This window comes from Aedes aegypti, chromosome 3 (genome assembly GCF_002204515.2).
Source record: "Aedes aegypti strain LVP_AGWG chromosome 3, AaegL5.0 Primary Assembly, whole genome shotgun sequence".
In the NCBI taxonomy this organism is placed as follows: Eukaryota; Metazoa; Arthropoda; class Insecta; order Diptera; family Culicidae; genus Aedes; species Aedes aegypti.
Genome location: NC_035109.1, coordinates 376,678,798 through 376,706,408, shown reverse-complemented (window position 1 = coordinate 376,706,408; position 27,611 = coordinate 376,678,798). Strand labels below are relative to the sequence as shown.

The 27,611-nt window shown below is 37.5% G+C and overlaps 1 protein-coding gene across 1 annotated transcript in view; it reads left to right on the top strand.

The window, feature by feature from the left end:
- Positions 1-27,611, top strand: part of LOC5575195 (beta-1-syntrophin) — a 756,119-nt gene that overhangs the window by 271,551 nt on the left and 456,957 nt on the right. The window contains exon 3 of the mRNA XM_021850899.1: positions 10,244-10,896. Coding sequence (XP_021706591.1) covers positions 10,688-10,896 — 209 coding nt within the window. The 5' untranslated portion in view covers positions 10,244-10,687. The remainder of the gene's footprint in view (positions 1-10,243; positions 10,897-27,611) is intronic.

Below are 27,611 nucleotides of genomic sequence, written 5' to 3'. Positions count from 1 at the left end.
TGGAAGTGCTTATCCTCCTGAGTAACTTTGCCGAACACAGCATCCTTGTATGTGCTCGCAATCTCGAGTTATCGCATAAATAGCCCCTACCGGAAGTTCATATCGACGCTAGCGCCACGCGGTGGTCGAGTTCTGAACTAAATTGTATGTCATGTGGAAGTTCTTATCCTCCTGAGCAACTTTGCTGAAGACTGCATCCTTCTATGTGCTCGCAATCTCGAGTTATCGCATAATTAGTACCTACCGGAAGTCCATATCGACGCTAGCGCCACGCAGCGGTCGAGTTCTGAACTAAATTGTATTTCATGTGGAAGTTCATATCCTCCTGAGCAACTTTGCTGAAGACTGCATCCTTCTATGTGCTAGCAATCTCGAATTATAGCATAATTAGCCTCTACCGGAAGTTCATATCGACGCTAGCGCCACGCGGTGGTCGAGTTCTGAACTAAATTGTATCTCATGTGGAAGTCCTTATCCTCCTGAGCAACTTTGCCGAAGACAGCATCCTTCTATGTGCTCGCAATCTCGAGTTATCGCATAATTAGTACCTACCGGAAGTCCATATCGACGCTAGCGCCACGCAGCGGTCGAGTTCTGAACTAAATTGTATGTCATGTGGAAGTCCATATCCTCCTGAGCAACTTTGCCGAAGACAGCATCCTTCTATGTGCTCGCAATCTCGAGTTATCGCATAATTAGCTGCTACCGGAAGTCCATATCGACGCTAGCGCCACGCAGCGGTCGAGTTCTGAACTAAATTGTATTTGATGTGGAAGTCCATATCCTCCTGAGCAACTTTGCCGAAGACAGCATCCTTCTATGTGCTCGCAATCTCGAGTTATCGCATAATTAGTACCTACCGGAAATCCATATCGACGCTAGCGCCACGCGGTGGTCGAGTTCTGAACTAAATTGTATCTCATGTGGAAGTCCTTATCCTCCTGAGCAACTTTGCCGAAGACAGCATCCTTCTATGTGCTCGCCATCTCGAGTTATCGCATAATTAGCCTCTACCGGAAGTTCATATCGACGCTAGCGCCACGCGGTGGTCGAGTTCTGAACTAAATTGTATCTTATGTGGAAGTCCTTATCCTCCTGAGCAACTTTGCCGAACACAGCATCCTTCTATGTGCTCGCAATCTCGAGTTATCGCATAATTAGCCCCTACCGGAAGTTCGTATCGACGCTAGCGCCACGCGGTGGTCAAGTTCTGAACTAAATTGTATCCCATGTGGAAGTTCTTGGTCCCCGAAGTAAGATTGCTGAAGACAGTACATTCCTATATGGCCTGCATCTTATACAATTTGGTGATGACTGCAGATTTCTGGACTGAGTGTACTGAAATTCCACGTGGCCAACATGGTCCCCTTCGTAGCCGATTCCCGGTGGCCACTGGATCCGGAACCGGTATTCCAGGTAGTGATCAGAATCTTGAGGAGTATATCTTTCGAATGCGGCATAAATTTCATTATTCGGTTGATATTTCGCTGATTTATAGGGGTATACATTTCTGGGTCATAATGACCCCAGTATCTTATTAAGTTGTTTTTCTTAACATCCGCGGAAGGTTAATGTATCTCTTATGACAAAATTCAACCCATTTGTAACTTTTGAATCAATAGTTTTCACACAACACTTTCAATAGTTTTCGAAAGTTGAGGTAATTTGTAGTTCGTCACAGAAAAAATGAAAAGAATCGGTTGAGAAACGGCGGAGATATAGCTATCTGAAGTTGACAGTTTTGTATGGAAAAACGGCTTTGGTGCATTTTAAATGACCGATACTGTATATTGACATCATCTTACTTTATTTCAAAACAATGAGATGCGATTATCATTTACGATTTCCTTTTCCATGCACCCTTACCTTGCTAGTGGTTTACAACAAAGTTGTAATAGATTTTGTTACTCAGTTTACGCGTTTTTTCTTAGAAAATATGTTATAATTTTTGCTAGCTAGCTAGTTATAATAACAAAAATTATTACACAAATTATTACTCTACACTAAACTAATATGACTCTAATTATGACTAATTGTGTTATAATTATGTTTTGAATTGAAACAATTTGAAGCAGCTCTTGTTATTATAACTGATTTTGTTTCAATTATGTTAAAGTTTCCTCCATCAATTTAAAGTGCTTATAACAAAAATTAAATAAAATTTGATATTAATAACAAATCTAGCCACTAGTCGGGTAGTTATCCTTCGATGAACAATCGGGTTTAGTCAACATTCAACGAGACCAGTAAGTTTCAATTCATTTGATTTGGACTCCCACACGTTGTTAAGGTTATAAACGAATCTTCCCAGTATTGTGCCCAGTAGCAGCTTGAGAAGGGCAAACGTACATTTAAAGACCATTTTTGTCCGAATCCGGCACAGCGTGTTTGTTCAGGACCGAAAGCATTTCTTCATTCGCGCTCGGAAGAAGCTACCCTCACGTCTGGGGAAGAATTATTTTGTTTTTTTTTATGGCAACAATGGCGAGCTTTTATCGCCTCTCAAGAAATCTAGACCGACATCACCGCTCGTTGTGACGTCATCAGCAGGTTCATCCTATATGTTTTGTTGGAAACCGCGTCGGCTGATTGATAGAGACAGTTTTGCGGTTTGGTTCGATAGTTTTTGTGCGGAGTTTTGAAATGAGAAATGGGTGTTTTTGCGATATGTTTGAGTCAAGGATTTTCCGGGGGTTGTACTGCTCTTTGTATGTTAAGGGAATCGTTTTTGAACAACGCCCATTATAATAGTGGTCACTGTGTTTCATACGCTTTTAAATGACTAGACATCTCACAATCTATTTCGGTACAGTTGATTTGATGGAATATCGACCGTCTAAACTGATTTTGGGATTTTTTGGCGTAATTTCGGTCCACGGGTTTCATTAATAAACAATCGTTTTGATTAAAGCCGACGTTTCGAGAATTTATTTGCTCATCTTTAGATGAGCAAATGAGGCTTTTATCAAAACGATTGTTTTTTTCGGTACAGACATCATATTTATACTGAACAGTTTCAATATTAACAGAAATTAAACAATTTGGTTATATAATCTTATCTTATTTAAAATATCAACAGCAAAACTATCCATAGTAACAATGTAGTAAGTACCAATAACAATCAGGTTTCTGGTCTTAGGTGTCTCAATAAATAGATTTCATTAGAGGTGCATTAAATCAAAACAGTTTTAATAAAGACTTTGTAGTATGAACCTCTTTAAATTACTTTGTAGATACATAGAAGTGCAGCTGTTGATAGTCTTCTCTAAACGTAATATGTTTTGGTGCATCAAAAATCAATAGCTTCTAAGACTGCTCTAAAGTTATCTCAAATTTCAAACAATTCTATGAATAGTAATGGAATGCAGTTTAGATAAAAAGGGTTGTGCTACTTTTCCCCGAAAAACAAATAATCTGTATATTTTAGCCGATTAAGCGCTTTGCGCAAGGTTTCTGAAGATCAAGAGCTTTCATGAATGTTCTTTAGTACACTATAAGAGTAGATGTACTTTACAAACCTAATAACTTTCAAAACGGCATTAAGGAATGGTCTTTATGACCTCTTGTAGTGTGAATCTTTACGGGTTTAACGGAGTTTTATCAAATGTTTAATAAAGTTGTTGTGAATTCCGAAATGAGTTTAATTTAACGATATGGTATGGTAACAACAGCTCGTAGTAAGTGACACAAATTTAAAATGGTTGATTAGGGTGGTATCTTGAAGCATTTAGTACACACAAAGTTGATCAGACATCTTTGAACCTTTTCTAGGAAAACCGGGAAGAAATCTTCAAACTCTAGTGATCATAATATGATTCAGTTCACGAAAAGATTGAGACGTAATCCAACCCACCAGTAACTCCAAAGCCAATAACGTAGCTGATGGTGGCATTAGTTGCCAACAGCAGTCACTGCTTTGCGCTTGCATAATTTCCAAAGAAGGGAATTTGCCCCGGTTATGATTTACGGGATAAATTATTTTCTCATTTCGACGCTACAGGGAGCAACCAAAAGGAGCTCTATCGGTGGTGGTCGGGAAGCAAGAGGGTGAGTTTTTAGACGGTGACGATGACTTGCGAGCAACAGCAACGTCAAGAGTAAAAAGGGGGGAGGGTGGGTTTATATTCGTCTTTGGAGTTTGGGTCGAAGAGGGATGGAAATCTTTGTGATGGGAATTTTCCGGTCGGGAGACGAACACGGCGATGGTATGCGATGGAAGTTGACAGGTATTTCCCAGTTCAATCTGTGTGCATTCCTTCGGTGTTTCTCATGTAGTGTGGTTAGAGGAGGAGGAGGACTTCATAGAAATTGCGTAAATCTCGTGCGTGACATGGAAATTATGGCTTGAAGGTACTATTTTATGAATATGAAATTGCTGAATCTTGGTTGGAACGCAGGATCTGATTTAAGCACACTCCCCTTTCTATGCAAATTTTAGCTCGCTGATTTTATCTCGGTATTGCAGTAGAAAAAAACAAAATGGGTTTGGTACAGATAAAGAAATTAATTTGTATTTAGGTTTGAACATTTAGGTTGGTAAATGGCTGGGCATGGCGTACCTCGCGTACCTGCAGGAATAAAATAGACCCCTTTGTGTGGTCCTTAGCCTCTTGCCCAGCAACTCCTATCCCTACCTCCTCGTGGTACTGGCCGGGGTACGAGTAACCTTAGGGAAGACCTGGTAACCAACCCCCGGTGGGAACTTTGGTCGTATGCTGACAGGGAAGGGGGGTTTGCTTTTGCTTTTGCTCTTGTAAACCTGGAGCGTCTGTACTCCATGTTAGGAGCGGCTCACAACAGCGTCTGTTCCCCATGTCAGGGGCGGCTGATCATCGTCCGAGTGCCAGAGAAGGACTCTAAGCTAAACTGCGCACTATGGCCCTCCGAACATTTAGCATTCCCCCTAAATGTCCTCCGGAAATCTAGGGGGTTGGTATCAGGCCCTGCAATCCAGCCGTAAAAACAACAAGCAATGAATAATCAACGAGAGAATACGAACCGGGACAATCGGCGAAGACCACAGCGACGTAAAAGGACTAGCGATTGGAAGCTCGGTACGTGAAACTGTAAATCTCTCAACTTTATAGGGAGCACACACATACTCGCCCCTGTGCTGAAGGACCGTGGATTCGGCATCGTAGCGTTGTAGGAAGCGTGTTGAAAGGAATCAATGGTGCGAACGTTTAGAGGTAGCCATACCATCTACCAGAGCTGCGGCAACACACACGAGCTAGGAACAGCTTTTATAGTGATGGGTGATATGCAGAGGCGCGTGATCGGGTGGTGTCCGATCAATGAGAGAATGTGCAAATTGAGGCTCAAAGGCCGGTTCTTCAACTTCAGCATAATAAACGCGCACAGCCCTCACTCCGGAAGCACTGATGATGATAAAGACGCTTTTTACGCGCAGCTCGAACGCGAGTACGACAGCTGCCCAAACCACGACGTCAAAATCATCATAGGAGATCTAAACGCTCAGGTTGGCCAGGAGGAGGAGTTCAAATCGACGATTGGAAAGTTCAGCGCCCACCGGCTGACGAACGAAAACAGCTTACGACTCATTGATTTCGCCTCCTCCAAGAATATGACCATTCGTAGCACCTACTTCCAGCACAGCCTTGCATACCGATAAACCTGGAGATCACCACATCAGACAAAATCACAAATCGACCACGTTCTGATTGATGGACGGCACTTCTCCGACATTATCGACGTCAGGACCTATCGTGGCGCTAACATCGACTCTGACCCTTATCTGGTGATGGTTAAACTGCGCCCAAAACTCTTCGTCGTTAACAACGTACGGTACCGACGACCGCCCCGGTATGACCTAAAGCGGTCGAAGCAACCGGATGTCGCAGCTGCATACGCGCAGTACCTCGGGGCTGCATTACCGGAAGAGGGTGAGCTGGATGAAGCCCCTTTTGAGGACTGCTGGAGAACAGTGAAGGCAGCCATCGACAATGCAGCTGAGAACAACGTCGGGTACGTTTGACGGAGTCGACGGAACGATTGGTTCGACGAGGAATGTAGGCAGATTCTTGATGAGAAGAATGCAGCGCGGGCGGTCATGCTGCAGCAAGGGACCCGGCAGAATGTGGAGCGTTATAGACGGAAACGGCAACAGCAGACCCGCCTCTTTCAAGAGAAAAAACGCTGCCTGGAGGAGACGGAGTGTGAGGAGATGGAACAGCTTTGCCGGTCTCATGAAACACGCAAGTTCTGTCAGAAGCTCAACGAATCTCGCAACGGCTTCGCGCCACGCGCCGAGATGTGCGCGGATAAGGATGGGAGCATTTTGACGGACGAGCGTGATGTGATCCAAAGGTGGAAGCAGCACTTCGACGAACATCTGAATGGCGCTGAGAGCACAGGCAATGAAGAACGGGACAATGAAAAAAATGGTTGTGCAACATTATGTAAAGGTTTCAGGCGAACATTCTAGTTCGTTTGGATCCCGCCGGGGACTACGACAAGGTGATGGACTTTCGTACCTGTTGTTCAATATTGCGCTAGAAGGTGTTATGCGGAGAGCCGGGCTTAACAGCCGGAGTACGATTGTTACGAGTCCAGTGAATTTGTATGCTTCGCAGATGATATGGACATGGTCGGCCGAACATTTGAAAAGTTGCAGACCTGTACACTTGCCTGAAACGTGAGGCAGCAAAAGTAGGACTGGTGGTGAATGCGACCACGGCGGCATCCACAAATTACGTAACGCTCTAGGCGGAGGGGGGAGGCTCATATAAAAAAAAAGTTATTTTCCATACAAAAAACGTTACGGAGGGAGGGGAGAGGGGTTCGAAAACTTCCAATTTTAGCGTTACGCAATAAATGGACGCTGCCCAAGACAAAGTACAGCTAGCTGGCGGGGCCGAGCGCGACAGGGCTCGCCTAGGTAGCGGTATTACGATTAACGGGGATACGTTCGAGGAGGTCGACGAGTTCGTCTACCTTGGATCTTTGGACGGCTAACAATAACGTTAGCCGTGAAATACGGAGGCGCATCATAAGTGAAAGTCGGGTCTGCTATAGCCTCCACAAAAAAGATTCACATCCGCACCAAATGTACCATGTAAAAAACGCTCATAATGCTGGTAGTCTTGTACGGGCATGAAACGTGGACGATGCTCGAGGAGGATTTGCAAGCTCTTGGAGTCTTCGAACTTCGAGTGCTCAGGACGATCTTTGGCAGTGTGCAGGAAAACTGTGTGTGGCGGCGTAGGATGAACCACGAGCTCGCCTAACTCTACGGCGAACCCAGTATCCAGAAAGTGATCAAAACAGGAAGGATACGATGGGCAGGGCATGTTGCAAGAATGCCGGACAGAAATCCTGAAAAAATGGCGTTCGCTTCGGATCCGGTTGGTACAAGAAGGCGTGGAGCGCAGTGAGCTAGGTGGGCGGATCAAATGCGTATTGATTTGGCGACCGTGGGGCAGAACCGATGATGGAGAGATGCGGCAACGAACTGAGTATTGTGACGTGTAATTGTTGAATCAGTGTTATCTGTTTAGATGTTAACTAAATAAATGAAATGAATGAGTAAAGTGAAAGACGGAGTTGAGGGAACGATTGATTCAACGAGAAGGCATCGCGAGCGGTCATGCTGCAGCATGAAACTAAGCAAAACCACGAAGGTTATAGACTGAAACGGTAACAGCAGATCCGTCTATTTCAGGAGAAAAAACGTCGTCTGGAGGAAACCAATCCGGTGCTAGGCAGCCATGTTTTCGTGGTCAGCATCAAATTCAAGAGCAACAACGTACATTGGCCTAATCATATTAGGGAAATTTTCCTCCAATACTAAAATATGTTTCTAGCTAATCACATCAACCCAAATTGACTTGCTGTACTGCAATCCAATAGCTTGCAACCGTTTGTTTGTTCGAATAACTATTGTTATGCGGGAAAAGTAATTTTTCGGAGAAAAAGATTTCGCCGATGTTAGTCCTCAAACGGTTATTTGTTTACAAACATGTGGGCTTCGTGGCCGTGCGGTTAGTGTTACCAAGCATTTAGCCGCATCGTGTCAATGAGTGTGGGTTCGATTATCGCTTCAGTCCGGAAAACTTTTCTTCAGGAAAGTATTTCGACTGTGCCACTGGGCGTTGCATGCTAGTCTGTTGTCTAGTGTGGTGCTTCCTTAAAAGGGCAAATCGTCCACTGGAAAGCATTAACGTGTCGGTGTCTCTTTAACGTTGAACTGTCAGTGGGAACCAGAGATGTTTTCTCGTTATTTTTCAATGGGGTTGTATGGGCGGTGTCAGGAGGCTGGAGGATACAGATTACGAGGAGATGGAACAGCGGCGCCGGTCTCAAGAAACACGGAAATACTACCATAAGTTCAACGCATCCCGCAATGGCTTCGTGTAGTGAATCAAAATGTACAGGGATACGAATTGGAACATCTTGACGTATCTGAAGGTGGAAACAGTACTTCGAGGAACACCTGAATGGTGATGATAGCGCAGGCAATGAAGGTCGTGAGAACGGAGGAAATGCTTTTGTCAGTACTGCAGACGACGGAAACCTACCAACTCCTACTTTTAGGGAGGTTAAGGGTTCGATTCACCAGTTAAAGAACAATAAAATTACTGGTAAGGATTGTATCAGAGCTAACGTCATAAAGATGGACCCATTTTTTGGTATGTAGTTTTCAAAGCAAAAGAAATGTTGAGTGTAACCAAAAATTTCTCTTTCCGCTGTAATCTTATCACTGTTTTTTGCAATCAAAATTATGATTAAATCCTAAAAGTCATCGCTTTGGAACTCGATTTATCGGCAAACAGTTATTGAAAATAAGATTTTCTGTTGTTTTTATCAGTAAAATAAATTTGGAGTGTTTTCAGAATTCAATTCTTCTTGCCAAACATGCTTACTGAATATCTTCAAGTGAGTTCATGCTAAGAATTACTTTATGCCATTGCATAGCAGGAGTTGCCATTTTTATTCATCACATTATTTTGAAAATTACATCATTTTTACATTATTTTGAAAAAAATAATAGTAATAAATTGGGCCTTTTCAAATGATAGTACAGATAATTAAAAAAAAAACAAGTATGAAAAGTGGGTTACTTTGTCAAGTTCTACACATTCATAAAATTTCATTGAAATCTGAGAGGGTGATGCCAGCTTGGAATACGATTGGGCGTGAAATGGGTCATTTATTCCAGATCAAATATGTTAATTGGACTTATACAAGCAAAATTATTAATTGATTATTTATATTTCTAATCAAAAATGTTCACTGGACCACTGCATTCAAGTTTGATGTCAATGAAACTTCATTATATGTAAACATTCAAAACAAAATACGTTAATGTTGAGTGTAACTAAAAAACTACATTGACTCATATATTGAGCAGTTTGGTAAACCAATCCACATGTTTTTTAAATTAATTAACTCATTACGCATGGTAGAGATGGATAAACTATGAGTGAAATTATGAAAAAAAAGTCCACGTACATATTTAAGTGTGATTCGAACCCACAACTCTTGTATGTTAGAGGAGTGCTTTGCCAACTAAACTACTGAGCCTCTTGGTGACCCATTGACTCAGAGGGTTACAGGTATTGAATTTAAATTTCAACAGTTCACGCATACCTCTCTCATAACCCATATCCTTCCATCTCACAAATACACACGCACACAGGGTGAGTGCGATTGATTAAGTGTTAAAACAATTTGCCTGTCATACCCCCATCGATTGCACAATAACTTTATTGTAGAAGTGTTTAGATGGGGATATCTTAGTTGGTAAAGCACTCGTCTTGCATACAAGAGTCGTGGGTTCGATTTATTCATCCTTACTACGCGTAATGAATCAATTAATCGCTTTGAAAACAACCTAGAGATATGCATTGTATTAAGGTGGTTCATACTGTAGCGCCACCAGGTGGGTGAATTTCGAAATATAACATCCACTGAGTGGAAGAGAGTCTATGAACAAATTGAAAGTCTATGACCAAATTCTTCAAAGATGATGTCATTATATTTCATGTCGTTTTCAAGTTATTTGCGCAAAGCACTGTCCTCAGTTGAGGACGTTGGACGTTAACGGGCTAAGCAATCATATATTTATCCATAGGTACATAAAAATCACGCATCCATTCTAATGCCGCCAAACTAACGCTCTCATTCAATTGAATTCGCAAGTCTATTCCAACCCAAATAATAGCTCACTCCTTCCACCGCCACACATTTCTAATTCCACATCTTATCCCGTTTCGTTTCGCAGGTCGTTTATTCGGGCAGATTGAGATGGATTTCCGCTAATGGAACCGGATAGGTGCGTCGTTCGTCGAACCACTAATAGCAGCAGTACGAAGCTCCGGAACGGTTTGTGATGCGGCGGTGATGGCAGAAGTGACGGACGGAACAATGGCAACGTGTAGTCGACGACGATGTCAGTGATGTTCTACCAGTGAAATTGAATTACGTTGAGTTATCGCTTTTGACGGTGGGTTTTTCGGTGGGCCGTAGACATGTGAATGGAAAGAGGTCCTGTGCGTACGCGTGTGTATGATTTTGTTTCCGCGAATTAATCCCTCAGAAGAAGACCAGTAGACGGGAGCTCGGAGCAATCCTTTGAAGATTAAAGGGTATTAGTAGTGACGTCCATCGACCCAGTAGTGAAACTAGAAAGCGAGACTTCCTGAACAGACAGCAGACATCGGGAACCATGGTGGAATCGGCCAGCATGAACCGGACAAGTCCGGCGGGCTCTTCGTCGATAGTGGCTGCCGGTGTCCGCAGTGGAATCCTGGAAACACGTGTCCGCGGCGCTTGGTATCGAGTATCGGTTACACTGGAAACGGACTACATCTCGGTCAGCTTGGATGAAACGTGCGAACCGGTGGATCACAGCACCACGCTCAATGGGACGCTAGGGTAAGTGAAGTGTGTCAATCGCGGGGCTTTTGATGTAACGGGATGATTTTCTGAATGTGTTTAGCGGAAGTTTTACGCTGCATATATCATCGAATTTGTAGGCGCTTACAAAATGCTAGTAAATCAATCAATCCATCATGGATTGAAGTTTTTATAGAATCATAAACGCAACATTTTTAATCAGATTGTAACAGAGTTCTAGTCTAGATATCTACTTACTTCGCAAATTGGAATGATTTTTCAATATGAAGAGTTCCTTTCCATGAAATTTGGATCATATCCATTCTGTCATGATAATTTGCTTTGGTTCAACTTAAAATCTGTCTTTTGGAAAAGATTTCATCAGAAATCATCTAAGGATTTGATCAAGTATTCATGACTGATTTGGGAAAAATGCAGCCAAAAACTATTATAATGATATCATACATGGGTCGTCCCAGCCCAACTATTAGTTATCTAAAACTGTGTCCATTCCGGAAGGATGAATGATGGATTTGTTGAAGAATCATTCAATTGACTCCATTATATGTTCTCTAGATTTATTCTTGAGATCATTGCAGAAATTTCTGCAAGCATAACCCAGGCGATATCTGGAACTGAAACTGAATTTATGTTCCTTTAGTTTAGTTTAATTTAGTTCCTCAACGAATTCCATTCAGGTTTTCTCTTGAGCATTATTTCAGAAAATCTTTCGTAAATTTCTATGAGAATTCTTTAAGGCTTTATTAATTTCAGGATTTTTCTAACACTTCTTCTAATATGTCCAGGAATTCTGTAGAAAAAATGGTACCTCCGAACAATTTTCTACATTTTCTTTGGACTAATGAATTTATATATAACACTTATATATGAAAAATGATTGTAATGTTTGAAATTATTATAGACAGAGTTATATACGTAAAATGCGTACAATTAGAGCTTGACAATCACTAAGCCATGCATCGAAATGCTTCCATATAGGTACTTTATTGTATTCCAAAAACAAATCTTTTTGGAATAATTTCAAAAAATCTTGCTTACACATGCTTCAACTCGAGCATCTCAAAATTCTTCACGAATTTAACTTAATCTCTCGTCCGAAAACGGATTAGTATAACAACACTTCGGCCAAACTTTTTCAAAGCACTTTTCGACACCGTTCCGCGAAATTCCAAAGCAATCTTATTACATTCCTGATGTTGGTCGTTTTTGGCGGAATCCTTCGCCTTTGCCACACCACACCACGAAACAAACCGAGCAAGTTGAATCAATTATTCAAAACGTGCACAATTTTCTTCTCCTCCGCGCATTCATCCAGCATAAGCACGCTGCTGGCGTCCGATCATCGCTTCTTAGTCTGCGAGCATAACGGGGCACATTATGTTTGAAACTTTTACGCCTTAATTCCCACACCGCGCGTCACCACTCGCCACTCGGTCGTCGTTTAGCCACTTCCGGTGCGAAAACCTCGGAAGCTCACGCGCCGAAAGCTCGAAAGAAATGAGCTAGGGGATGTGGGAGATGTGAGTGTAGCCAGTGGGGAGCAGGGGGAGGGTGTTGGATTTCATTTTCCAGGTCCATTGCAAAAGAGATAATAATTCATTGCAAAGGGTAATATTTTGTCCGAATTTCCGAAATCCGTATATTCAGTTGTATGGGTTGAATGCTTTTAATGATCGAATGGTAAACGCGTTCTCAGGTGTCTCCCAGTAGAGAGCGAATTGGTTCTCTCTTCGGTCTGTGAGTCTTTTGATTTTCGGATTATCTCAATCGTTTGCGATTCGTTGGGATTGCGCTCACCCTAGTAGCGTTCGGCTGTCAGTGAACTATCGATGGCAGCAGATACTTTGCATTTTTTTTATCGGTAGCGTTTGGGTGAGTAAGTGAATTTTCCCATGCTTAGGTAGCCGTTCGGTAATGATGCGAGGAATTACAAACAAAATAGTTGGTGTAACATTTTTCCCTCGAAGCAGCAGCTAAAATCTTTCGAATTGACCATAAAGATCTTCTCCGGAACTTTATTTCATTTTTATACAACAATTTAAAGATCCACTACTTAAACACGACGGCAACTACTGGTGCAATTATTATTTATACAACTTTTTGATAAGATGAAAATCTGAAATTCGGAAAATCGATTAAACTAGAGGCGATTAATCCACCAAAAAGTAGCATATGTCGTTTTATCGAAAAATATTCGTTTTATTCCATAGTCCAATCTACTGGTACATAACAACATTTGGAGCCACCACCCTATAGATTTCAGATAACATGCAAATTTTATCAGTGCGCATCGTACCTTCGTGCTGTGCGTACACGAATTCTCTCTGCTCTTGGAAGTTTTCTTAAAAACTACCTAAATCAATAAAACAGTACTTTTCAGTGCTACAAAAACAGTACTTTTCAGTGCTAAAATTCAAAACAGTACTTTTCAGTGCTACTAAAACAGTCCTTTTCAGTACTTTTTTTCTACTATTGATCCCTTTACGATCCTTGTTTGAACCCGTGCCTTCGATTTTTCGTTGGACCCGTTGGCGAAAGCTAGCGGTGGTAATCCTTCTTGGACACCGTCTTGGGAAAAAAACCTCTCGAAGGTCACGTCTTCTTATTCACTAAACATGGTTGCAACAACAAATAAAAGGAAGGGTGAATCTCTGAATTCACAACTTCCTTCCAAAAAAGTGGGATTTAAAACTGTCACTAAACGTGGCAAGAATGGAAGAAAGGACGTTTCCCCGGAATGCGAACTTTCTTCCATGGGTGAAATGAATAATTGTATCGAAATGAGCAATCAGTTCGATGCTCTAGACAAATTTTCCGAACACCAAATCGAAGCAGCCTCTAGCCCAGGCTCTTTGATTCAAGTGAGGAAGCAAAGAGTGCCGCCTATCGTGGTCAGTTGTTCCGAATTTGGGGAATTTAGGCAGGAGATCTTGAACTCCATCAGGGGAATCAAGGTTTCCTTCCAAATCGCAAAGAAAGGAGACTGTCGCGTTTTACCGGAAACTCTTAAAGATCGCGAACTTCTTCTCAAACATCTTGAAGAGAAGAAGCACAAATTTTTTACTTATGACGACAAAACTGAACGTTTGTTCAAAGTTGTCTTGAAAGGTCTCTCAAGTGACTATAAGTCACCTGAAGAGATCAAAAATGGAATAAATGATTTACTTAGATTTTCCCCAGTTCAAGTAATCATTATGAAAAAGAGAACCCGATCTGGCATTGTTCGGAATGGGCTTTCTCAAGAATTTTATTTAGTTCACTTTAACAAAAAAGAACTAAATAATATTAAAGCTTTAGAAAAAGCAAAACTTTTGTTTGATGTCCGTGTGACATGGGAACATTTCCAGAAACCTGGAGGAAATTACCAGAACCCCACTCAGTGCCGTCGGTGCCAAAAGTGGGGTCATGGTACAAAGAATTGTCGCATGGATGCTAAATGCATGATTTGCGGAGGTTCTTCTCACGCTAAGGACGTCTGTCCTGTGAAAGAATATACCAGAAAGTTTGAATGTGCCAATTGCAAGGGCCCTCATAAAGCTAACTTTTGGGAATGCCCTTCACGCAAGAGAGTCATTGAGGCTCGTGCCAGGCAGATGAAAGATAATATCCGTTACGATAACGGTCGTTTCCGGAATTTGCCTGGTAGAGTATCGAACAATGCTCATTTTTCAGTTAACGATCGCTTGATCATGAATCATACCCATCAGGAAGATCATAATCTTGCTCATTCAAAAACTAAGTTTAATTCGAATGTATCTACCCACGGTAAATCCTTTGCCGATATCGTAGCAGGAAATTCGAACTCCTCTCCAGCTCGATCCATGGGTACCCATTCTACTTGTTTCAAATCAAATGGGAAATACCCTACCGCCACAGGTAACTCCGCATCTTCGTCTACCGGAAATTCTAATGGGAAATCACATGACATGTCTGCCTCTGATTTTAATTTTCTAACTAAACAATTGAATCTAATGATAAATGCAATGTTCAAAGCCACCACTATGACTGAAGCAGTCCAAGTAGGTGTAAAATTTACAAATCAAATTGTTATTGGATTACGTTTTTCTAATGGATCCAAATAATAATATAAATATTTTAAATTGGAATGCTCGTTCTCTGAATGGTAAAGAGGACGAGCTGTTTAATTTTCTTACGGTTAATAACGTGCATATAGCAGTTATTACCGAAACGTATTTGAAACCTGGATCTAAACTCAAAAGAGATCCAAAATTTTTTGTTTATCGTAATGATCGACTTGATGGGGCATGTGGGGGAGTTGCAATCATCATTCATAGGCGTATAAAACATCAACTATTTTCGTCATTTGAAACTTTAGGTGTTTCTGTTGAAACACAGTTTGGTAAATATACTTTCATAGCTGCCTATTTGCCTTTTCAATGCTCTGGTCAGCAAGTTAATTTGCTCCAAACTGACTTGCGTAAATTGACTCGCAATAAGTCAAAATTTTTTGTCATTGGTGACTTCAATGCCAAACATCGGTCATGGAATAATTCTCAAAGTAATTCCAACGGCAGAATTTTATTTGATGAGTGCTCTTCAGGATATTTCTCAATTCAATACCCTGATAGCCCCACATGTTTTTCCTCTTCTAGAAATCCATCTACGATTGACTTGGTCTTAACCGACTCTAGTCATCTTTGTAGTCAATTAGTTACTCATGCTGATTTTCATTCTGATCATGTCCCTGTTACATTTCAAATATCGCATGAAGCGATTCTCAATCCTATCGGCTCCAATTTCAATTATTTACGAGCCGACTGGAATGTATATGAAACGTATTATTTATTTATTTATTTATATATTTTAACAAAAAAATTTGGAAGAGGGAAAAACCCCTTTGAGTGATTTTCTTTAAAAATACTTCTCAAAAGGGCGCAAAACCTCTTCATCTTTTCAAAAACGTTATAAAATAAGACTAGACTACTTATAAAGTAAAGGCTCAACCGGAAATAATCCATAACAGAGCCAAGATCTTGAAGGGAGAACATCAATAAGCTGTGGTGGCCAACGGACAAACGATGAGATAGATTTCTTGAACTCTGAAAAGATAATTGAAAAAGGCGGTATCATACAACATAACAAATTTCATTTAAATACTCAAAAATAATTTTCATCATAGAAAGAGATTTACTGCCAATAATATCACGAATGGATGAAGGTACAGAGTGGCCTAATGTTTGACAATGATCAAGAATTTTCTTTCTAGGTAAAACATAATTCTTGCAATGAAAAATAATGTGATCAATATCTTGATAAGACTCGCCACAGTCACATAAATTAGAATCTACAATATTAATGCGATATAAATGGCTATTGCAAATATAATGATTAGATATAAGCCTAGAAAAAAGGCAAATGAAATTTCTACCAACAGATAAATACTTAAACCAGGGATTTTTATTGACATTTGGGCAAATGGAATGACACCAACGACCTTTATCACTAGAATTCCAATCAATTTGCCAGAAGTTCATTGTGACTCTTTTCAATTTTGAAAAATATTCTGAATAAAAAATATCACGATTGAAAATAATACCACGAGTTGCACCCATCTTAGCTAAACAATCGGCTTGCTCGTTACCAAATATTTGACAATGAGCTGGAACCCAGACAAATTTAATCACGAATCCTTGATTATGTAAATTATACAACAAACTTCTCAACAATAATAACAAATGGTGTGTCTTATAATGAAAATTAATGGATTTAATAGCATTTATACAACTCATACTATCAGTACATATAATGAAAACATTTGGAGAGCACTCTTTAATTAAGTTACATGTAAAATACAAAGCAATCAATTCGGCAATAAAAATGGAACAAGGAGATTGCAATTTGAAAAAATGTGTAACGTCTACATGATAGACACCAAAACCACCATTATTATTAATGAGCGATCCATCTGTATAAAATATTTGCTTTCTATCAAATCCATTAAATTTACGCTCTAATAATAAATTTGAAAAATGATGATGCACATGATTTGGAATTTGTTTCAATTCCATGTGTAATGATAAATCAATCAAAGGATGGAAAGAGTGGATATTTATGTTACAATCATAAAAAATATTGGAAACAAATGGAACAATATTTTCTGTAATTGTATAATTAAATGAGCTCAACATTTTACATGTGGGGTTTATTTCACGTATATCTATCAAAATTCCAATTATTGGATGATTATTACTAAAGCATTGAATTAGGAATTTACAATTTAATTCATCATAACGAAATTTAAGTGGAACTACGCTAGCTAAAACTTCAACAGATTTAGTATGAGTGGAATTCATTAATTTTAAACAAATTCTTAAACAACGAATTTGGATTTTTTCAAGTTTTGAAAAATAAGTTTGAGTAGCTGAACCAAAAGTAAAACATCCATATTCCAAAACAGAACGTATTGTAGTTTTGTAAAGAGTAATCATATCAGAAGGATGAGCTCCCCACCAAGTACCTGTAATGGTGCGAAGAAAATTAATTCTTTTTGAACAAATTTTTTGAATATATGTAATATGTGAATTCCAATTCAATTTGGAATCATACCAAATGCCAAGATATTTATACTCACATACCTGTTCAATTTCAAACCCATTTAGATATAAACTTACACTTATGGTGGAATATTTACGTGAAAATATAATAAATTTAGTTTTCGGAACTGAAAAAGTAAAACCATTATTGAAAGCCCATAATCCAATATTATCTAAACAAATTTGCATAAAATGGCGAATAATTTCTCTATTTTTCCCACTTACAGAAATAACCTTATCATCAGCAAACTGAATTAAATAACAATTAATAGGTATTTTGTCTGAAATATCACTTGTAAACAAGTTATATAAAAATGGATTCAAACAAGATCCTTGAGGAAGGCCAAAATAACTATAACGGGACATTTTTGATGAACCATTATGATAAAAATGCATAATTTTAAATGAAAATAAATTGTAAATGAAATTGGATAAAATCGAAGGAACTTTATAATTATTCATTTTTTGAACAAGCAAATCAATAAGTATTGAATCATATGCGCCTGAAACATCTAAAAATGTAGAAATAACATCTTGTTTTCTGTTGAAAGAAAGTTGTATTTGAGAAGCTAAAAGAGCTGTGCAATCTCGAGTACCTCGACCTTTTCTGAAACCAAATTGTGATGAAGAAAAAATATTATTTTTTTCAGCCCACAATTCAAGACGATTCAAAATCATTCTTTCCATTAATTTACGAAGACAAGATAATAAACTTATTGGTCTACGACTATTAAACAAAGCAGGATCTTTTCCAGGTTTTAGAATACTTACTACTTTAATTGAACGCCATTCCAATGGACAAATATTTTGATTAAGGAAAGAATTGTATAAGGATAGCAAATGATTTTTTCCTTCAAAAGGTAAATTTTTAAGAACAATAAATTTAATATTATCAATACCTGGAGCTGTATTATTAGTAATAAATAAAGCCAAATTTAATTCTTCTAATGTAAATGGAGAACTTAACTCTGGAAAATAATTAATATTGTTATTATTTTTGAAAGTAATAGGACGAGGTACAAAATCAGGACAAATTTTAGATGCAAACTGATCAATCCAGTTATCGGAATATTCCAATACGACAGGCGAAGAACTATCTCGATTTCTCAAATTTCTTGCAACAGTCCACAAAGTAGATAAGGAAGTTTCTTTATCTAGATTACTAATAAAATTCTTCCAATAATTCCTCTTTTTAAATTTAGTAATACGGGTAAATAAAGCTTCTTCCCTACATTATATCAAATAGTTTTCTCTTGTTCAAAATCGACGAAATGTTTTAAAAGCCTTAGATTTATTCTTCAAAGCATTAGAACAATCATTATCCCACCAAAAAGTGGGACGCCTTTCCCGTTGAGTATGTGACATTATTTTCCTTTTCTGAGACTTGAGTAAACATTCAATTAAAATTTTGATGAATTGATCATAATTTTTAACTACAGAACTATAGTTTTCTAAATTAACTAACGACATTAAAATTAAATCGGAAAATTTTGTCCAGTCCACATATTTTGTAAAATCATGTAAATTTTGGTTTTCCAAATTTTCATATTTAGTAGAAATATTAACTTGAATTAAAATAGGAAGATGATCACTTCCATTTGGGTCACTGATTATCTTCCAAGATGATATAAAAGATAAAATACTCGAACATAAAGACAAATCAATACATGAATTTTGCAAGGGTGGAACAGCAATTCTTGTAAAAGAACCATCATTGAGGATATTTAAATTAAATTCATCAATTAAATCCATCAATAAAGAACCCCGACCATCAGTTCTATCACTACCCCAAGAATAATTATGAGCGTTGAAATCGCCTAAAATAAAAAAAGGAGCAGGAACATTATCTAAAACCATTTTAAGTTCAGAAATTGAAAAAGTTGAATTAGGGGGAGCATATAAACAAATAATACAAAATGTACATCCGTAATGTTTCACAGAAATAATAACATATTCAAATTGTACATCAAATGCAAAATCCAAATATTTAAACTCCAATTCATTTTTGATGCCAATCAAAACTCCCCCATATGGAGTATCCCTATCTTTTCTTATGATATTAAATTTGGGAATACGCAAAAATTTGGAACTAGTTAACCACGTCTCATTCAAACAAAAATGTCTATATTGTTATAACTAATTAAAGCTTTCAATCTATCTATTTAAGGAAAAATGCTACGGCAATTCCATTGCAAAATTTTCAAGTTACTCTTCACATTCGAAGCCATTACGACGAAAACAATGAAGCAATGAAGGGACCAAATGAATTCAACTTATCAAGTAAAGAAGCTATAAATGGTAAAATCATTTTGATAATCTTTTTCCAAAAATCATTAAATCCCAAAAATTCAACTAATTCTTCCAAAATTCCTAAAATTGAAGTTTTATCATTGGCACTGGTATCATCATTTGCTTCTACGTTTGCATTAAAATTACTGTTTGATGGATCCGAATCAACACGTTGAAATCCAGGTACTGTTCGCGATGCAGATAAATTTAAACGTGGAAAATTTTTATCAAATGATTTAGTATCAGGACTGAAATTATTTTGAGCATTTGTAGCAGATTTTTGAATGCGCTTTCTTTTAGAAGGGGGTTTGTAAACAAAATTGACCGAATCAGGAGAATCATCTTGCTCATCATCACTTAAAGATTCATATATATATTGGGAGCAGAAATATCTTCGGAATTTTTTAAAATTTCTGAATACGATAATTGGTTTCTACTTTTTAATTTCTGATTAATTTTGAGTTGGTTATTTATGTAAACAGAGCAATCTTTCAATGAATTATGTTTTTGATTACAATAAACACAAATGTCTGGTTTTTTATTACAATCAGAAGCTAAATGTGATAATCCACATTTAGAACATTTGGGTTTATTAGAGCAAAATTTAATAGTATGTCCAAAAAGAAGGCATCTCTCGCAGTGCATTAATTTTGGGAAATAAAGTCTTACATGAAAAATTACTCCATCTACCTGAACAAAATCTGGAAGAACTGATCCAGCAAAAGTAATTTTAATACAATTTGAATGAATATATTGCCCACCTTTGTCATTCAAGAGAAGCTTGGATAAGCGTTGGCAATCTAAAATTTTTACTGGCGGTATAGATTTATTTTTAAAAATACCATTGCCATGATTTTTAATATCATACATTCTAAAGATTCATCGTATATTACACCACTGATTTCACAGAAATCACATGGTGCATATACACGATATGACCCAGAAAAAAGCTGAGATTCAAGAAGGGAATTCGCTTCATCACGAGAACCAAAAACAATCCTCAATTTATCAAGAGAAATCTTTTTGATTTCCTTGACTGATGAAAATTTTTCATAAACTTTGGCAGAAATTAGTAAAACGTTAATCGGTTTCTCTTTTTTCCGAAAGAATACTACATACGGGCCAGAAAAAGAAGCCGGATAAATTTTAATACGAAATGACTTTTCAAATGAGGAAGATGTACCAGGAGGTGGATCACCTTTTAAAACAGTCATTTCCTTCAACATCCATAGTCGAGGAGCAACAGAAAAAATACTACAAAAAAACAAGCTACACTAATTAAATAAAACGAAAAGATACTTAATATTTCAAGCTTGCTAAATCCTCTAGCTTCCGATGGATCGAATGCCACCAACGCTTGAAATCTCTTTCCGCGCCACACAGGAACTCCAATCACGCACCACACAGGATTACAATCGGACCACACGATCCAAATTCGACCAGCACACGCACCAAATCTTCTTCTTTCGCGCCAAATAACACCCGTTAAAACTTCTCCTACCGCGCCACACAGGAACTTCTAAACCGCACCACACAGGAACTCAAGATCCAAATCGAGGATCCACACAGGAGTCGTATTTCCAGAATCTTGAAAAAAAATTTCCTGAAAAGAGAAAAATGTCAGATGATGGAAAAAAAAAACGTCTTACCCGTTCAAGGCCTACTACAAGAATGATATGAAACGTATGTTGACTCTAATCTTGATGTTAACATTTCTTTAGAAACTAAACTTGATATTGACAATGATCTTGAAACTTTAACAAATTCCATTGTTGAAGCCCGGAGCATTGCAATTCCAAAATGTGAAGTAAAATTTGAATCCGTGATTATAGACGATGATCTTAAACTCTTGATCCGTCTTAAAAACGTGAGGAGAAGGCAATTTCAACGCACTCGCGATCCTGCTATGAAAATTATATGGCAGGATTTGCAGAAAAAAATCAAAAAGCGTTTTGCTCAATTAAGAAACAAAAATTTTGAAAATAAAATTTTTCAATTGGACCCTGGCTCTAAGCCCTTTTGGAAATTATCTAAAATCTTGAAAAAACCTCAGAAGCCAATACCGGCATTGAAAGAGGAAAACAAATTATTACTAACAAATTGCGAAAAAGCTAAAAAACTTGCTATGCAGTTTGAAAGTGCGCACAATTTTAATTTAGGACTTACTAGTCCAATTGAAAATGAAGTTACTCAGGAGTTCGAAAATATTCTCAATCAAGAGAACGTTTTCGAAAATGCCTGGGAGACTGATTTGGAAGAAGTGAGAACTATTATTAAAAAATTCAAAAATATGAAAGCTCCTGGCGATGATGGGATTTTCTACATCCTCATCAAGAAACTTCCAGAAAGTAGCTTATCATTTTTAGTTGATATATTTAACAAATGTTTTCAATTAGCATATTTTCCTGACAAATGGAAAAATGCTAAGGTTGTTCCAATTTTAAAACCAGACAAAAATCCTGCAGGAGCTTCTAAATATCGTCCAATCAGTTTGCTTTCCTCCATCAGTAAAGTTTTTGAAAAGGTTATTTTGAACAGAATGATGGCTCACATCAACGAAAATTCAATTTTTGCCAATGAACAGTTCGGATTCCGCCATGGACATTCGAACACTCATCAACTTTTACGTGTAACAAATTTGATCCGTTCCAACAAATCTGAAGGCTACTCTACTGGTCTTGCTCTTCTAGACATAGAAAAAGCATTCGACAGTGTTTGGCATGATGGTTTGATTATAAAATTAAAAAACTTCAATTTTCCAACATACATTGATAGAATAATTCAAAGTTATCTGTCAAATCGTACACTTCAGGTTAATTATCAGAACTCCAGATCTGAAAGACTTCCTGTAAGAGCTGGTGTTCCTCAAGGCAGCATTTTGGGGCCAATATTATACAATATTTTCACATCTGACTTACCTGAGTTACCTCAGGGATGTCAAAAATCTTTGTTTGCGGATGACACAGGCCTCTCCGCCAAAGGACGAAGCCTGCGTGTCATCTGTAGTCGATTGCAAAAAAGTTTGGATATTTTTTCTTCATACTTGCAAAAATGGAAGATTTCTCCTAATGCTTCCAAAACTCAACTAATAATATTCCCACATAAACCAAAAGCTCTTTATTTGAAACCTTCAAGTAGACATGTTGTCACGATGAGAGGGGTTCCAATAAATTGGTCAGATGAAGCTAAGTATGTAGGGCTCATGCTAGATAAGAATTTAACTTTCAAAAATCACATTGAGGGCATTCAAGCCAAATGTGATAAATATGTAAAATGTCTCTAGCCCCTTATTAATAGAAAATCAAAACTTTGTCTTAAGAACAAGCTTGTGATATTCAAACAAATTTTCAGGCCAGCCATGTTGTATTCTGTACCAATATGGACTAGCTGTTGTAATACCAGGAAGAAAGTTCTGCAAAGAATTCAAAATAAAATTTTGAAAATGATTCTGAGGCTTCCTCCCTGGTATAGTTCCAATGAGTTACATAGAATATCCAATGTTGAAACATTGGAACAAATGTCAAATAAAATAATAAATAATTTCAGGCAAAAATCGTTACAATCTTCTATTGCCACGAATAATGCGTTATATGTTTAGGTTAAGTTAGGTTAAGTATATTCAAAGCGTTTTTTTTTCTCTTATAAACAGGTAAAATCAACTCACCTGTAAAAAATCTGAACTGCTACAGCAAATGAAATGTAATATGTTGTTAACAAAATGTTAATAATATCTTAAATTTGTTTTACCAAATTAGGATGATAGTGTTGTCTAATAACACAGAACACCTAGATATAAGAAATGAATGTAATGTTTGGAATGATACTAATAAAGAAATTAAAAAAAAATGCAAATTTTATCGGGGAGTTTTTTTTCCGATGATTAAAAACTTCTGTAACCGGTTAGTTCCAATTTTTACATTTTCGTGTTTGTATGGTTCTATATTTTTGTGAAATTTCACGTTTTTAGATGTCAATACACGGGCTACACGGAAGCGAGAAATATTGGTACCGCTGTAACCAAAACGATCTACGTTGCTCAAATGGATTTGCAGATTTCGCACAAACATGGTACTAAAAGAAAACCCGCAATGAGATAATATTGCTGGGCGCTGCAATCTTCTAAAAAAGAAGATTGAGCAGAAATAATACAGGTGTCCGTGTGAGTAGACCATAGTATAGTGCAGTGTAATAAGTTCGACCCTCCTCCCAGTGGCGTAGCTAGAGTTTTCGTGGCCCGCGGAGGGAAATTTAGAGGCCCCAAAAAAAGAGGTATGCAACGCCGTGAAAATTAGAAACCTAGTGAGATAAAGTAGATTTGTGTCAAGCTACTAATGCAGAATCCCTGTGCTAAAAAATCTGAGCTCAATGAAAATAAATATACCCAGCTATTATATTTAAATTATCATGTACCTTCAACATTTTTATTGTAAAGTAATTTCTGGAGCGACATATTGTGGAATCCAAGAAAAATATATAGATCAACTTCTTCAGAAGTTCTCGTATGACTTTTTTAAAGGATCTTCAAAGAAATTATTTTGAAATTTTGTGTGACAAAACTTTTCTTGAAAGATTATCTTGAAAACTTTCATAGGATTATGCTAGCAATTCCTTGTTATATTTTTGGAAAAGTCGTTAAAAGTCTTGGCACAATTGAAAGGAAAATTACTGGTGAATTCTCTTGACAAATTCCTGAAATTCTTATTTACAGGAAAAATCTTTCTTGTTTTTTTTATACAATCCTACGCAAATAGTTGATTTTATTATATGAGGTATTTGCAGAGAAGTAAAAATATATATTTGGAACCTTGTCGGAGTTTCTTAATATTTTGGCAGATTTTCTATTGAAACTCCGGGTAATGCTCTAAAAAACTCGTGTAAGAATATTAAGAGCAATCCTGGAGAACAAAATCTGGTGGAATCACTGAGAAGAATCTAGACTGCATGTACCGCTTGAAGAATTGCTTCCATTAATGCCTGAAGTAAGTCAAAGACGAATCTAAGACAAACTGCCTAGAAAAATTGAAGGACGAATCCAAAAGGATTGCCAGTGATCTGAGGAATCATTGCAAACTAATAAGATGTTACCAGTAGGAAATCCTAAGAGAATACTTGAGAAGCATATTTGAAATGACAAGAAAAATGCGCAAGAATCCATGGAGTTGTTTGTAAAGGAATAGTTGAGAAAACTTCTGGAGGCACTTATTGCAGTAAAAAAACTTAGGAGGTCTAATCAGAGAAATTCTTGGTTCATCATTTTAATTTTTTTTTGAATTTTTCTCGTAGGAATTCTTGAAAACTTCAACAAAATCTAGATTGGATTATAAATATATTCTCTGAATCTCTTCAGTAATTTCTTGAAAAATTGCTTAAGCAATTTAAGAGAAATGCCAGATGGGCAATTACCCGAGAGAGGGTGAATAGCTGAATGATTAAACTAGTTATTGGCATGATTAGCCCGCAGTTTCAACTCCGTTATTTCAAGAATAGCTTACACGGGGAATGAACAGACGTTACTCAGGATCAGTAACATCCTCAATGTGTACATACTCGTGCTCTCATTATTATAATAAACTATACCGGCGCCGGTTGCGTCCGAATGCAAGTCAATTTGGAGATGGGAGGGAAATGTTGACGTGTTATTTGCATACACACGGATGAACGATGTCAATAGTACGGTTATTAACCAAACCGGACACTACTGACGCACTCTGATTTTTTTCTTTCCTTTTTTTACCCGAACAACACGAACCGGGCACAATTCATCCGGATTCCGTCTCTCGCTCACGAAGGAGCATGCAACAGATTCAATGAATCAAACACTACTAAACTAGTTATTTACTTAGGTACACTCATAGTTATAATAACAGAAATTTGCTCTTTACTAAACATTATAATGTTAAAGTTGGTTATTTGAAAAACAAATCATTAACTCGAAGTTATATGTTTGTTATTAAAATAACTAAATTTCATGTCCCATGTTATTTCAGGAGCAGCTTGTTGTTATTATAACTTAATTCAACCAAATTGCAACAAGTTAATTATTAAATAACATATATAGAATTATCTTGCAATTTACGTCCATTTGGGTACTAGGGTAAAACGGTTTTTCGTCCAAAGTAATTCTTTCAGGATTCACTATAAAAAATATAGAAATTTCCTTGAGTAATTGGTTGGTAAGTAATCACTGAAAAAAAACCAGTAAAAGTTTTCTGTTATTATTTCTGAAAGAATACCTATACCAATTCTTGAAAGTGTTTTGGTGATTGTTCAACGAAAATTTGGGAGAAGCTCTGGATATATTTAATTGCAAATTTTTGTAAAATCAATGTCACCCGAGGTTAAATTTTGCTAAATATTGGAAAGAATTCTTGGATGATTAAAACATAACAAAATCTCGATTTATGAGCAATTTCATGGAGAAATAAACTGATGATTGTTCAGTGAAATCCGTCGAGGAATCATTAAAATACTTCGTAACGAATCAGAAGAAGTGCCATAAGGAAACATTTTGAAATTTTGGCTCCCCTATGCTTAAACGATTTCTCTTTTGGTAAATAGCATTCTCCCAAAGTTTGAAATGATTTGGAAAATTGACTCTGCACACGCCAATTCAAGTTTACATTGAGATTAATATGGAAAACACCAACATTTTGCGTTCAGCCCTCTATCTCAACATCATAATATTCTATGGAAAAGTAAACAAACTCTTCTCACATGAAATCATTCCAGCACCAACTTTGCCGAAGACCACATTTTCATTGGACGTCTAGATAAATTGTTACTCATCATCATAAAGTTGCTTTGCATTTTACGGCAGGCAACAGTGGAGCTCCTGGCGGGAAGAATAGATCTAAGTAATCCGGGCTACTATGTTCTACAATCTACAGCAACAAGGCAGTGTTGCTCTGAAAGTAAAGGAATGATCATCTTAGCATGATTTAGACTTTGTTTTCAATAATAAAAAATTATCCTTACGTCCCATCAAAATGTGGTCTTCGGCAAAGTTGTAGCTGGGAAAATTTCACATGAGAAGAGTTTGTATACTTTTCCATAGATTATCATGACTAGCAGTTAAAGGACTGAAAACAAAAAGTTTGCCTTTTCCATAGTAATTTCCATATAAATTTCAAATGGCGTGTGCAAAACCAAATCTCTTCCAAATCATTTCAAATTTTGGGAGAATGAGTTTCATCATAATTGACACCATTTAAGCATAGGGGAGCAAAAACTTCAAAATTTGCATCAGTCTACTGAACAGTGTTGGCCAAATTTCTCCGTTTGGGTGGTTCCCGGGTGGATTATACCAATACAGTCTCAAAGGAACGCATTCGAATGGGCGGTCGAAGGTCTCAGAGCCAGCGAATTGTAATCCACTCGTTCACTTAAATTTCACCTTTTTTATATTTTTGAATGTTTCAACATCTAGATACATTCTTTACCTTACTGCTAAAACACACAAAACTTTTCAAAATGTGAAGAAATTCAAGTTAACACATATGGCGAAATAGAGAACCGCTATGGCCATAACTGGTACATCTACCCTATCTTGAATTGGGCAAATTTAGCGTAAAAATAGGTTTGTTATGAATTCAGTTTGGGTAAAGCCGAAAAGCTGTACAAATCAAAACATTCCCTACAGAATATTTTCAAACTTTTCACAAAACCAAAAAAAAAAAAATTTATCTATCAGGAGTAATGTTTAAAGAATTATCCTGAGGAGACAAGTTCTAGTCCAATTTTGCAGGATATTTCTTGACACAAAATAAAAAAATTAGATTCCTATAAAAAGCAGCATCCGTAAAACAATCTGCAGATGAAAAAAAAAACAGGAGGAAACACCTTGAAGTATCTGTTGAGAAATTTGGGGAGGCGTCTTTAATGGAATTCTTT